Source organism: Platalea leucorodia, assembly GCF_965183815.1.
Source record: "Platalea leucorodia genome assembly, chromosome: 3".
Taxonomy (NCBI): domain Eukaryota; kingdom Metazoa; phylum Chordata; class Aves; order Pelecaniformes; family Threskiornithidae; genus Platalea; species Platalea leucorodia.
In genome coordinates this window covers 76,220,287-76,233,926 of record NC_138825.1, presented here as the reverse complement: position 1 = coordinate 76,233,926, position 13,640 = coordinate 76,220,287, and the positions used below count along the sequence as shown (strand labels likewise).

The following is a 13,640-nucleotide window of genomic DNA, read 5'->3' as shown; positions in this document are numbered from 1 at the left end:
AATAGTATAAACAGCCAAAGCATGACATAGATTTATGCCTAAACAATTATGCTATTAAAAATACTCACCTTTGTTCATCTTTTTATCTTTATGCACTTCTACCATATTAGCTGGCGTACACTGAAAGGCTTCAGGAGAAAGTACCTCAGAATGTAGTGTTAGCTCAGCAGAGAACTCCTCTGATCCATTACTGTAGTCCACTGATCCTGACAACGTTCTAGTTAATTGAAAACCAATTTTTAAATGCATATTTAAGGTTTGCATAGAATACTATACTTTATGGCAAATGGCTAAACACTTACACAGAGAAGTCATTTTGCTTGAGGATTTCTTTAAGTCTCTTCTGAAAAAATATTTCACTCTCTGTTGCTGGCACAAATCCACGGTCTTTAAAATTTAAAAAAATATTTGTTATTCAGTTTTACTTTGATCTCTCAACAGAGAGAGCAGCTAAAATTACTAATCCTATTAGGAAATGGCTCAAAGTTGAAGTGTCCGCTAATTTTATGTGCCAAATTTGAGGGCTGATTTTTCAAGTGTATTTAAACACTTTAAAATACTTCACATACTCCCATTGATCTCATTTGCAACTGCGAGTATCAACAGCATTTACAAATCACGTCGCAATTACACCAAGGTGAGCATCCAGGAAAAGAACAATCAGTGAACAATTTTGAAACGTCTGGTTTATGCAGCCTGAATAACATTACACAGAAATGCAGGAGAAAATCCACAGTCAGAAGCAGTCTGCCTTAGCCAGGAACCTGCCTCTTTCCTTCTTGCAATCTTCTGGCTTACTTGCCAAATATCATTCATATTTTAAAAGAAACACGGCCTAGGTTTTACAGAGAATAGCTCAGTTCATTATGCAATTAATTTGCAGAGCACAGTCTTCCCTGTGCAATGAATTTTACATTAAAATACAGGGATTTGCCCATCCTTTTAGAATTTTCATCTAACATCACCTTAGCTATAATTCCACAGAAATCCAAAGGAACTGCCCTTGTGCATAAACTACCATGGAAAGCTTCACAATAAGAGATTTAATTTTGTCAGTATTTAAACATTTTCCATCATAAAGCATGCAATCTTAACTGTCATTATCATTCATTCTGCCTAGAATGCTTTGTAACTAGCTGAATCAAGATGGTTTTAGGCAAGGTTATGTATCTTGCTTTTAAAACTGGAATACACGTACTGGGCAATCAGTAAGCTTGGAACTGAAACAACGGTACATCTAAAAAGCCCTCAGACTTGATACGCTGAGTAAAATTCTGCCTCCTGCTTGCTTCTCATTCACAGTTTTTGATAAACAGCTGCACAATTTTTTTTTTATTTTTTTTTTTTTTTACCTTGTGACTCAGGTGTCTTAATCTGAGAAGATTCACGTTTCTGTCTCCGTCGCTGCTTTTCATCTTCCCATATAGCTTGTAAACCAGGGTTCCTGCCAATCTGGGCTGAAATATGCAATAATATATGAAGGGAAGTCTGTTGATGTGATGGAAAGCATTGTTCCCCCCAAATTAGATTCTGACGCTCTTCTTCATCTCTTTCGTCATTCTAACCTGTTATTTTTTAATTGCAATTCTTGCCTTACTCTAGGATTCAGTGTTATGTAAAAGTTAAAGTATAACTTTATTCATTTTCTAGATCTTTGGCTTTTGCTGGTCTTCTCACCACGTATGCGTATGTATGTATAGATACATGTACATACACATGCATACTTGATGTTGATATTTCAGTTACTCTCCTTATACGTCTGAAACCATCTGTTATACATTAACAAAAAATCTCTTTCTATTGCTCTGACAATAGGCTATTCTTATAACCTGTTTTCTTCCAGAGTTCATTCAATTTTTTTTTTTTTAAACTTTATGAATTTTAGATCAACAATTCACTAACACTGAAATCTGGATTGTGGCTTAACTAAGCTGAGCCTTAAAAAAGATGACAATATAGCTCCTGTCCTAAAACATTTTAAATGGAAAGTTATTAACAATTCACCTTCAATATCCAGTTGATTTAAAATGTCAGCAGCTACTGCATCCACCTCCAATTCACAGGTACTTTGTGGCTCAACACCTTTCAACATTAAAGAGCTGTGACAACATAAATACCACAGGTTAATTTTATCAATATGTTGATTTTGAACTGCATCATCACTGCTTTCTAACTGGACCGACATCTACAACATTTCAGGGGGAATGGGGATGAGTACCTGAACACAGTATTACCCGTTCTTATCCTCACCTGCAAGTCCTTATGTTAATGGTCATATACAAATTTAGTTAGATGAGAAATTTGCATATTCAACTGAAAGGGATTAGCTTTTTCTTTTGTGAGAGAAGTGGTAAACAACTCTAAATACTACAGCAATTACAACAATGTTGTCCTCCTCAAATAGAACTCTCAGCCAATAGGACCATCTGCGTTCACATGATCTTGCACCCAAAAAACACAGCGGCAAGTATTTTTCTCTCTCATTCACAGTTCAGAGCAATGCAAAACAGTTTAACATTTCCAACTAAGGGAAGCGAAGCAAAAAAATGTTTTATTTTTCAGATTTTTTTTTTTTTTTTAAATTTATTTAGGGGGCTTAGGGGTAGCCTAGTGAATATAAACAGGTTATTGGCATCCCAAACATGAGCAGAACTAAGGATAAATGTCTTGGTAAAGACTTAAAATACTAGAAACAGATTCAAGCTTGTTGTGTAATGATCTGATCATCTTCCTACTGTGCCTTTTCAGATCTGCTAAGGTCAGTGGCCTTCCATCTGTTGCTGTCAGTGAAGTAATGTTAAGGAGTCCATGGAGGAAGCTAAGAAAGAGAAACCTTCTCCCAGGTTTATGTGGAAGCCTGTTTACCCTTTTCAAAATTTTTAGGGAAACACAGAAAATCCCCTCAAAGCTCCCCACAGTTAAAATATGCTATTCTTCAGGGAAAATATGCTATTGTTTAGAACTTTATTTAGGTTAATTAACTGGTGACTTACAACATCTACTTGTATTCCTACATTCCCTGACATACACAGAGCCTCAAAAATCTCAGCATGGAATATATGATATAATCCATTAATATTTTCAATGCTCTCTATAAGCTTTGAATAGAAGTCACTATAGTGCAAGGAGGTAGTAGATGATGTAATTAAAAGCTGGATGTCCCCGACACCTTCTCTGAAAATAAAGTATTTAACGATCTAGAAATAGTAAATGTGAAAGGAATGTAAAATCTAACTGCTTCACTTATGTTGTAAGAGCGAAAATCTAATGAATTCTCAGAAAACATCAGAGAACTCAACCACAAAAATATTTTGAATGTCTAAAAGGCTTCAGGGCATCATATTAATTATCAAGAGATAAGATAGCACGCCAAGAGAAAAAAACAAAACTGACCCCTTCACCACATTCTCAAACTGTAATATTCTAGAAGAGAAAAATATTTACTTCTAACTCCTTTTGCAGAGGTCTATGGTACAGACCATCAGCAAACTATAGATTACATGAAGTTAGGACTGAAGCTATTTCAGACATGTGTTCTTCCTGAAGAGCATTATCCATGGGCAAAGCATGTAGATTTGCTCATTAGAGAGCTAATTGAAACTGCTAGGATGCCTCCTGCAAGAACGCTCTAAATATTTTGCCTGATTTTGAAACAGCAGAAGACCAAGAGGTTCTCTCAAATGCACTGCAGAAAGTAAACTGGTTTAAACAACCCAAACAGAAGGTAAAGAGCTGCTTTCAAGGCAGCTTCAGTGGGCTACTGCTTTATCATCGTACCAGAACCCCCGAGATACTCAGTCCACGCAAAGAGTCCACGCTGTACATGAAGTACAGAACAAAGGAGTACTTCTAAATGGGTGCAACATTTCTCCCGTCTCACTTCCTCCTGGCCCTCAGCTTTCCTTGCTTCCCCTGAAAGAACAACCCTGTCCTCCACAAACTGAGGTCCTACCGCCCAAAGGGCAAAGGCTGAGATATCATCTTCAAAAGAAGAAAGGGGACACCTCCCCTCCAAAAAAAATAAGAGGGCTACTTATCTGAAAGTATAACACAATGTGAGCTTTTATTGACTGCTGTCCAGTTCTGTCAGTAGAATGGTGATCTAATATTTCTTAAGTGTATCAATGTATCATATGATTTAGTTTAAGATACCAAACACACTCATTTGTGATCACAAAAGCAAGAATTACTTATTAGGTCCACAACAGTGTATGAACTTAATCAAGATTAAGAAAGGCACTGGAAAACAAATACTTTGCTTTGTAAGACTGTTAGGTGACAGTATCATGCACACAGAAAATCAAAATTGTTAGGCTATAACTACTTTATTACACCTGTATCTATTTGTCCACCTATGAAGAAATAAGGTCAGTCAATTGAAATACCAACTATGTTTTTTTATAATGCAGAAATAGCTTCCTGCATTGTTCGAGAGAACACTGAGACCTTACAAGGAAATCAGAAAATTATTTTTAACCATAAAAGAGTGAAGTTCTGAAAAAGTCCACTTTTTTTTTTTTTGTTTTTACATCTCCAGTGGAGATAAAAAAACCCACTAAACTTACAGCTTGTTACCTTAACTGTTTAGGCAAAGAACTGGAGAAGACAGAAATAACCAGTGTTAGAAATGTAAGTAGAAATTAAACCAGTCCTAGAATATTTATTTACTGGCACTTCTAAGGGGAAAGACAGAGAGGACTGAAAGGAGATCTAGTTATTTGGTCATTGTCTCTTTCTATATACCAAAGTAATAAAAAGTTCTATTTGTATTACTAGTTCAATTGCTCAGCTGATGCGTAACTTGACTTCTGGGGTAAGAAAGAAATATTCCCTGATGTAAGGCTGATAGGGCTTACTGCGATAACCTCAACCTCTCTACAGCAGACTCAGCTTTCAAGAATCATCTTTGCTCTCCTCCTGTACCACATTAGAATAGTGGAACTTCTACTGGAAAGTAAAATCCTGTGTTATACATAATATGAAACTGAGAAACAAAACAGAAATCTCAGCAATTGGATTTTTAATGAAGTGAGGGATATGAAAAAAGGAATAGGCATCCTGAAAGTCAATTTTAGAAACTGCCTGAAACTTAACATTTTGAAAGCATGTAGTTTAAAAGCAGAGAAGAAAAAGTTTCCAGAATAATTTCTTGGCAGCCATACTTTTAAAATTTGTGATGTCACATTTTGTGGCTGCATTAATAGAGTAAATGTATTTTTCACTCTGTATGTAAATGTATGTTTCACTCAGTTACAGCAATAGAAGGCAGAGCAGGATATTTCTTTATTCTAAACATCCAAAAGCAGTCTGGCAGTTGTGAAGTACTTATCATGTAGAATTCATTAACAACTGTAAGATGCTATGCATTAATATACGATTACTAATTCCTCCAAATCAGCACTACTGTTTCAGAGTTATTGTGAGAATTAAGAAAGCATATCATACAATTCCTAAACCAAAGCAGCTCAGCCTTTTAGCAGAAGTAGACTGCCCATGCCCTAATGCACACTTTAAGGACAAGATATTGCCATCACTCCCCTCCCTTCCCAGTCGTACCATCATCAACATGCATACTTTTCATGTCACGCACTTCGGGTGCTCATATTCATCAAAGCATTCAAACAGAGCCTGCCTGCACGGCAGGCGACAGGAACTGCAGGCAAGCTGAAACTTGCATTTTGATCACATAATAAGAAAGAACTGCAAGATCACTGGGAAACAAGAACGAGGGAGGAGGCTGCAAAAATTCTGTCTGCTCCCTTCATGAAATCAAAGCGTTTCTGGGAACAAGGGAAAAGGGACCACAATACACAACGGTCATTGGTATCAGAAGAGTTTGATTTTAATACTTTCCTTTGCTAAATGACACATGTAAATGACCAGAAATCTGGTCAAGATCTGTCTTTGACTTGTTTGGTAGATACAACAGCAAAGCTCTGAGCTACCTACTTTCACTAATTTCGTCTTTAAAAACAGTCCAGAGAGAGAGAGAGAGAAGACAACTTTCTGTTCTTTTCCCTTTAACTAGTTAGGATATTTTCTCAAAAAAAACATGTCTTGGTTTTCCACATCCCCATCAAGAGCGTGGCCAGTGATTTGTCTTGAGAACTGATCAATATCACAGACAGAATTGGCCGAGAGCTCTCCAAATAATCAGATTTCTTATTTATTTAGAGATTCTAATATGGATTTATCCTATAAAAATAACACTAAATTCAACATTGCCAAATTCAAAACAAACTGGTAGTTGTCACTATAACTTAAGTCTTTTTCCATAAGAATAATGATTTGAAGCACGTTCTTTGTCTGCAACTCACCAAGATTCAAATGATTTGGGCGATTAGAAGCAGAAAAGCTCATTTTGTCCAAGCTCTAATCAAACAGATATAAGAAGTCTTTCTGTCAAAAACTACAGTATTCCAATTAACATGGCAAATTATTAAAATTAAAAACACTGACCTAACAAGAGCCCTTTTTTGAGACAAATTTAGGATTTATCATCATAATTCTTGTTAACGTTTTCAGGATTAAGGCAGGGCTGGCAGTCAAAACTGCACACTCCAAAGACTGATGTGGAGGCTAATAAAGGCAATTGACATGTACAGTAAGACTTTCATAAGACTTGAAAAATGTCTCAATACAACCGGGTCATTAACTTGGCATTTAACACCCTTGTCAAGGTGAGTTGCTAGACACTTGCACTAACAGAAGTCAGGGCGGTAGCACCACAAGCTTCTGCAACATCCAGGTAAGCCACAAAGGCCAAGGAGCCATTTCTTTCCACTTCAGGAAAAACCTCAAAGGGCATATGAAAGCAGAACAGCTTTCACTGGCCCTTCTAACATTTTAATTTACTCTGAACAAAACAAAAATGTCAGAGGGAGAGGGAGGAGTACAACCTGTCCTGATGTACAGTTATTTAACATGATTATGTGCTTCTTTGAGAACTATCTGATCTGAGTACTGTCAATAGCTTGGTCAGCTGTTAGGTTTGCTGATTTTGCTCACCTAGAACAAACATGCACAACACATCAGGAAAATATACGAAGCAACTGTACCTCTCACTCTTCCAGATCAAGCCATGTTTCCTGAGCAGCTACAGTGCTCAGGTGAGAAGACAGCATGAAGAAGTCAGAACATGTCCAGTCTCCTAGCTGTAGTTAGTTGAAACTATGAACTACTTCAGGTCATTAGCAGTTGTTATGCCTTGGAAGATACTCAGAAGTGGTCTGTTTGACACAGATTGCCCTATACGACAGGCTAACCACCTGCCTCACATCACATGCATCAGTTTTGCAAAGAAACAGATAATCTTATCTATGTCAAAACCATGATTTGAGAATATCTGCATTAGAACAAGGCTAGAAAAGACGACTTAGCAAGTCCCAGCCAAAGCTTTTCATAGCATCTAGGTTTCATTTTGTAAAAGAGAACACAGATAGAATTGTTTACAAGGTACAACTTGTAATACGGATATATGACAGGCAGGGTTAAGTGAGATGGCATAGGAATGGAAACAACCTAGTTGCAAGAGAACAAAAGTTTACTCTCCTAAGAAGCAAGGGTTGCACAACACTGAGCTGCCATGGCTAGGCTACTTGAGATACTCAAACCAATTAATTTAAAATTACCTTTTATACCTGCACACTATGCTGAAAAACTGCAATACAAATCCTTCACACCTTTATAGAAAAAGCTCCAAATAAATTGAGAACAGATAGAAAGAATGCTCCTTACCTTTGGAGAAAGTAAAAATTTTTTGGCACTATCCACTGGCACGATAATAATAATGTAGGATGAAACCTGTGCTCAAAGAAAGTACCAAGGTTTGGTTCCTCAGATGCTGAGGCAATGAATTAAAGCAACAGTGGACGCACAATTAAAAAAGTGCCCACTACATACAGTTAGCTAGATCAAAGCCCTCAAAAAACCTTGAAGAATGGACATCAAGGTCAGTATCTTAATTCACCAACATTAATGACAGCCTAGGGAAACAAGTTCTGTGATGACTACATCTCAGGTATTTATAATGTTAAACTGAGGATAGTAGATAAAAATTTAACCCCACAGAGAATCTGAAAGGTGTCACTCAACTCAGTGATAAGGACTCTAACATCATAATTTTCCATACTCTGTTCATGGAAGAAAAAAATGTCTTTGTTTGCAGGATGTTCCAGGGACTTGAATAATGTGCACATTTTATTAATAATCAAATGGCTAAATAAAAACATGTACATCCTGACAAGCGAGAAAAGCAATTATGACAGCCACAAATCTAATAGAAATCTTTAACATTACATAACTGCTAGACTGTGCAATACTGTTATTTGTCAGATCTCTCAATTTCCATATAAACTAGCATTCAATAGCAAATCTAGGATTCAAAAAAGAAAGTGTTTCTCAAAAGCATTCTACCAATCATTCTGCTTTTAACACAGCATGTCCAAGTGGTAGACTTGACCGGCAGATTACTCCAAGCCTGGTGTTTACCAGAAAGTTTTGTCACTGGAACTCATGGAAGTGTTTCATCATTTATTATCAGCTACCTGAGGGATAACATAAATGTGTCTCATGTGAAGAACTCCTCTTGTCAAAACTGTTGGATAGCGCTGCCAGACTCAGGTGACTACTGCCTATTTTAAGGAGTGAGCTTTGTAGGTTCCAGTCTGGTAACGCTGGCAAGTATCGTACTAAAAGCCTTACAACATCAGGGATTCCTGGGCACTAGTGGCTTTGGACATTTGTCTACTTCAAAACAGAATCACCCTAGAATTAGATTAAAAGAATTGTGCCTGGCTTAATACAGTACACTAATTACAGCAGCATGTTAGTAATTCAGAGATTTGCCAGGAGCAAGACAGGACATGGCTGGGTTAAATACTGTTCTGGAGACGTGGCAGAGTAGCAAGGTGCTCTCTAGTACTGAAGAGTGAGTTCAGTCACCCAGAAACTTTGGCATAGTTCTCAAATGTTTTTTGAAATAAGGAACCACCACTGGCATTTACTCATGCAAAATGCTGCTAATGTTACATACATAACTTTTGAATAATATTTTGCATATTACCTACCAGGTATCCAGCATCAGATTTCAACCACTTGATGTACACTAGAGTCAAGAAATGCCAAATCACTGGCACTACTTGGTTAAATCGGAGAACCCGTCAACTGCCACTTGCAGCAAGGACTTGGCAGATACACGCTGGACTACCTCGAAAATTTATTCTCAATGTACACAAAACCAAGGATAATGAGTCTAAACAGACATCGCAATCACTAAGAATACAAGGCAGCCCTGGAAATTTTGCAGTCTCAAACAACATTTGACTCTCTTCTCCTTTTGCTTTTTCTTGAAAAAAAACAACGAACAACTTAAGTGTACAGGCGAAAGGCAGGGAAAGATTTATGACATCTTCATATTTGATATAAAGGACAAGCAAAGACTTAGAAGTTCAGTACTGACACACAGGAGAAATTCTAAATGCTGCTGGAAATAGCGGTGAAATGATGAAATATGGTAAGTAAAAATTTTTTGCTGAACAATTCACAAAACAGTTGAACATCTCAACTTGAACTCAAGAAGACTGGATAACAAAGTGAGGGGACTGTGCTGGTATTGCACATGAAACTAAAAATCGATATAGCTGTTGATATAGCTATACACAGAAACCAAATGTTTGGAATATAGAATATACTTTGTTAAGGAAAGACAGAAATAAAGGAAGAAGGGCAGCTTTACAGATACCAAATAATGCTGTAGATCGCAAGAATAAAAACAGTATGGAAAAAAATCTGAGCCACAATCATTTTAGGAAACAGTTACAAGGGCTTCCTTGGATAGATATCTCATATACTGTCTGGGTCAGACTTACCCTCAGCAAGGTTGATCATGACAATTACGGGCCCATTAAACCAACCTAGATGCAAATTTTCAGAATTTTAAAGGAAATAAAAGTAGGAAGGTAATCTGAAAGTAGGACAAACTGCAGTATGGGTTTGATTACAAGAACATTGTTTTAAGTTGATGCCTCCCACAAACAATCCAGGAGAAATTATAATAGGCAATAAATTTTGTGTAAATACAGAACAGAGTAAAATCACAAATGGAAAAGAGTTTAGGTTTGTTACTTTGCAGTGGCATATACATGCTACAGTATGTGGAAGACAGCCATGCTGGAACACCTTTAATAAAAGAAGTCACTTTCTAGACAAAGGAATGTTTGACACAGTATCAAATGGGAAACAATTTCAGTTGGAGATGTAAATTAGTTCCTAAATTATTAAAGCATTCTAAGAGCTGGCTAAACACAAAATTCCTATTGGTTATAAAAAAAAGACTGAGGGTTGATATGAAATTTGTAGAACTGAATATAGACCAGTTTTTGGGACTGAGTTTACATGTCATTAATATCATTGGCAGGAAATGCAGGAGTGTACTAATGAAATATGCTGATAAGGCAAGCCGGTAGACATACTGGATACATAACCAGATCATAGTATCATAAAATGAAAGCAGGATAACTTAGAAGCAGAATAATAGAAACAGGATGAAATTTATAAATGGGATGCAAGACCCTATATGAACTTGTAAGGGCTTCCAAATGGAAGATTATCACTTGGAAAAAAAGGAAGAGGAGAAACATCTTGTACTAATAAATCCTAAAATGTTTATAAGCCAAAATAACATGGTAAATGAGACTGTAAAGCATATCAGGGAGAGAACTACCAGTATCATTGCATATGGCGCTAGAGAGAATTTGTTTGGTATACTATGTAGTATTCAGGCTTTACATTCAAGAAAGAAATTCCTGCTGGCAAAAGTACAGAAAATGAATGCTAGGGAAGTGGACAGGCTTGGTATTTGCCCCATTACTGCTAACATCCTACTGCTGAAATGTGTGGGAGAGCTGGAGGAGGACTGGCACAAGCGAGGTGTTGCACCCCTGGCTGTACACACAAAAGTGTGGAAGGAGGAGGAAAGAAGGCTTGTGGATACAGCCATGAGGATGAGTGCCTGCAGAGAAGACACCCTTGGCTCTTGCTGTGCTGGGCTCATCCCTCTCTGGGTTTGACAGCCAGGAAGTGCTACTTTGCTTTCTTTTTATCTGCCTTCCCCAGATCTGTGTAAAGTAACATCAGATAATCCCGGTCTAACTTATGACCCAACCCCCCAAAGGTTAAGTAACTTGGCTTACATAACTGAGCCAAATAAAGGTTGAAACCGACTATGAATGAAGTATGCAGCGAAAAAGGGGAAGAAATAGCCCAAGAAGAACTGGATATGAATTGACCACAAGTAAAATCACAAGACAACTATCAGATGAATGTTGTTTCAAAACCTCCTTAAAGCAGGAGTAGCAGAATCAGAAAAACAGATACTGCCTTGCACAAGCTCAAGTTTTTGCACACTAGAAAAATCTGACGTAAGGTTTTAAGGCACTTTGTTTCTACTGGGGGATCGAATGCTCCCAGTACATAACACTAGCAAGGAGCATGGCATATTGAGCCTGATAAGCTATTCAGAGAAGAATGACAGGAACTACCCAAAGACTGAGAAGACTACGAGATGATAGTGTTTTACAGGACCTGTCAAACATTAGAAAGTAGCTCAAAGAATGAACTTGTTATGGGTAAACCATACAAATCAAGGTAGCACCAGATATTGTCTGTTTCTCTCCCCCCAAACCCCAACACCCCAGATATACTCCTTTTCTTATAGAAGTAAAGCAATTAAAAATTACAAGCTGTAGACTAGGAAATGTCTAGAAAAAAGGAAGAGCATGGGAGACAGATATGAAAATTCTGTGCTGAGATTCCTATGTAGCTATTATTTGAAATGGACAAATTGGAATAGTCTGACAGCACACTATTCATGTTAGTTAAGGGTGATTACAAAAACAGAGTCTGTGAACTGATGTGTAAGTATTCTCTATAACTATTAAATTTGCTTAGCTTTTCATCTGAAGTCATTAGCTAGAAACATATCTTCCAAAAACCAGAAAGTTGAATTTGCCACATATATTCCTATTGTTATCTCCCACTTCGATTTTTACAACCATATGCCTGAAAGCATCAGATGACCAAAACTACACAAACAAACTAAATAATGATTGTGTCACGTTAGCACTTTTTTTTTTTTTAAAAAACCCTATAAAACATAAAAGGGTCCTTTAAATGCGAGACTGGAACCCTGTAGTATATACAAGTTGATGCATATAAGAAAATACAGCACACACAAAAAAAATTTGGCATGCTGACCTTGGTATTTCATCTTCTTCCCATTCAATGAAAGATGCGCTGTTTGAATTTTCTGGCAAATGAATTCTATGACGTTTACTTACACCTGATGTATCACCTAGAAAGAAAAATAGAATGAGAAATTAATTCATTTATGTGGCAATATTTTTTACACATATAATTATGTAATTGCATTTATTATTTAATACTACCAGTCCAAATGCTCCTAAAGAATAAATAGCACTGCATGATATCATGTTCAAAAAGTAACTATGCTAGCATTTAAATGATTTAACTTTCTTTCTAATACGTAGATACATATAAAAAGAAAAATATATTCTCAACACACTGACTTTATTAGAATTACATTTGCTGTGTTCTAGTCATATCTTAACGTAAATTCAATCTTTTCCTATTTGTGTGAGTTTCAAAGTAAATCATGCAGAGTCTGATGTAAACTTCAGAATTCCAAGTGTCTGGGTCCTCAGGTCAGATCCCAATGGAAATTAGAAGTCAAAGAAAACACTGAATTCTACTTCACACTTTTCCTTTTCTCATCTGTGAGCTGAAAGAGAATACACAATATATTCCAGATGCAGTAGCAGTAAGTGAAAACCTGCAATGAAGGCAGATGTTGTCTGACCTACAAATAAAGAAAACACCGTGTAAGTTTGCTCGGAGGTCTCAGTGTAAGGAAGTGTGCTCCAAAGTCATGCCGGAGACGTCCCCTCTGAAGATTTACTACCTCCCTTGTTGTCTCCTCCTGAACCTTCACTCTTCAGAGGAAGGAAAGACAATATACACAGGATGTGGCACAAGAAAGAAAAAAGCCCAGGAATGGAGCTGGGGGGAGGTGGAATGGGAGAAGACCTTGAAAATTACTCAGTCTCCCACTTCTATGTGAAAGACCAGCTCGAACCTTGAATTTTCTCAGCTATGTTGGTGTCACACATTAGCAGGTTTTTTTATTAAATTTACCTTTCAGCCATAGCAAACACTTTTGCATTTGTTAAAGATACACTAATTGAATGGTTCAATTGCCAGAGACCTTCAATAAATAAATATTTGTTAGAATATGCATTTTTATTCTATAATTTCAAAGTAAATTTCATAGAAGTCCTGCCAATGTGAATTCCAGTACTTGGAATACCAGGGATAGGGATATGTCATGTAGCAAAAAGCCCGGAGTAATATAGTTACTACAGAAGCAACTGGGAAACACCATGCCAAAAGTGCCTTAGGAGCTACAAATAGAAGCAACTGAAATCCAGCAGGCTTTATTAAATATGTTCCAGACCAACCCTACTGTACCTAGACTAGTTCCTGCAAACCCTGCCCCTACCTCAGACTCCTAAGTGTCCTGACATGGCACACAGACACTAAACTCACACTGGAAATGTGGCACT

General features: G+C 37.1%; 1 protein-coding gene across 2 annotated transcripts in view; it reads right to left on the bottom strand.

Annotated features, from left to right (window-relative positions):
- REV3L (REV3 like, DNA directed polymerase zeta catalytic subunit) overlaps positions 1–13,640 on the bottom strand; it is a 129,493-nt gene that overhangs the window by 55,987 nt on the left and 59,866 nt on the right. For both annotated transcript variants that reach the window (XM_082306518.1, XM_082306519.1), the window contains exons 5-9: positions 12,256–12,352; positions 2,005–2,099; positions 1,353–1,457; positions 303–387; positions 69–217 (exon numbers count right to left, since the gene is read on the bottom strand). In XM_082306518.1, the coding sequence (XP_082162644.1) occupies positions 69–217; positions 303–387; positions 1,353–1,457; positions 2,005–2,099; positions 12,256–12,352 (531 nt within the window). The remainder of the gene's footprint in view (positions 1–68; positions 218–302; positions 388–1,352; positions 1,458–2,004; positions 2,100–12,255; positions 12,353–13,640) is intronic.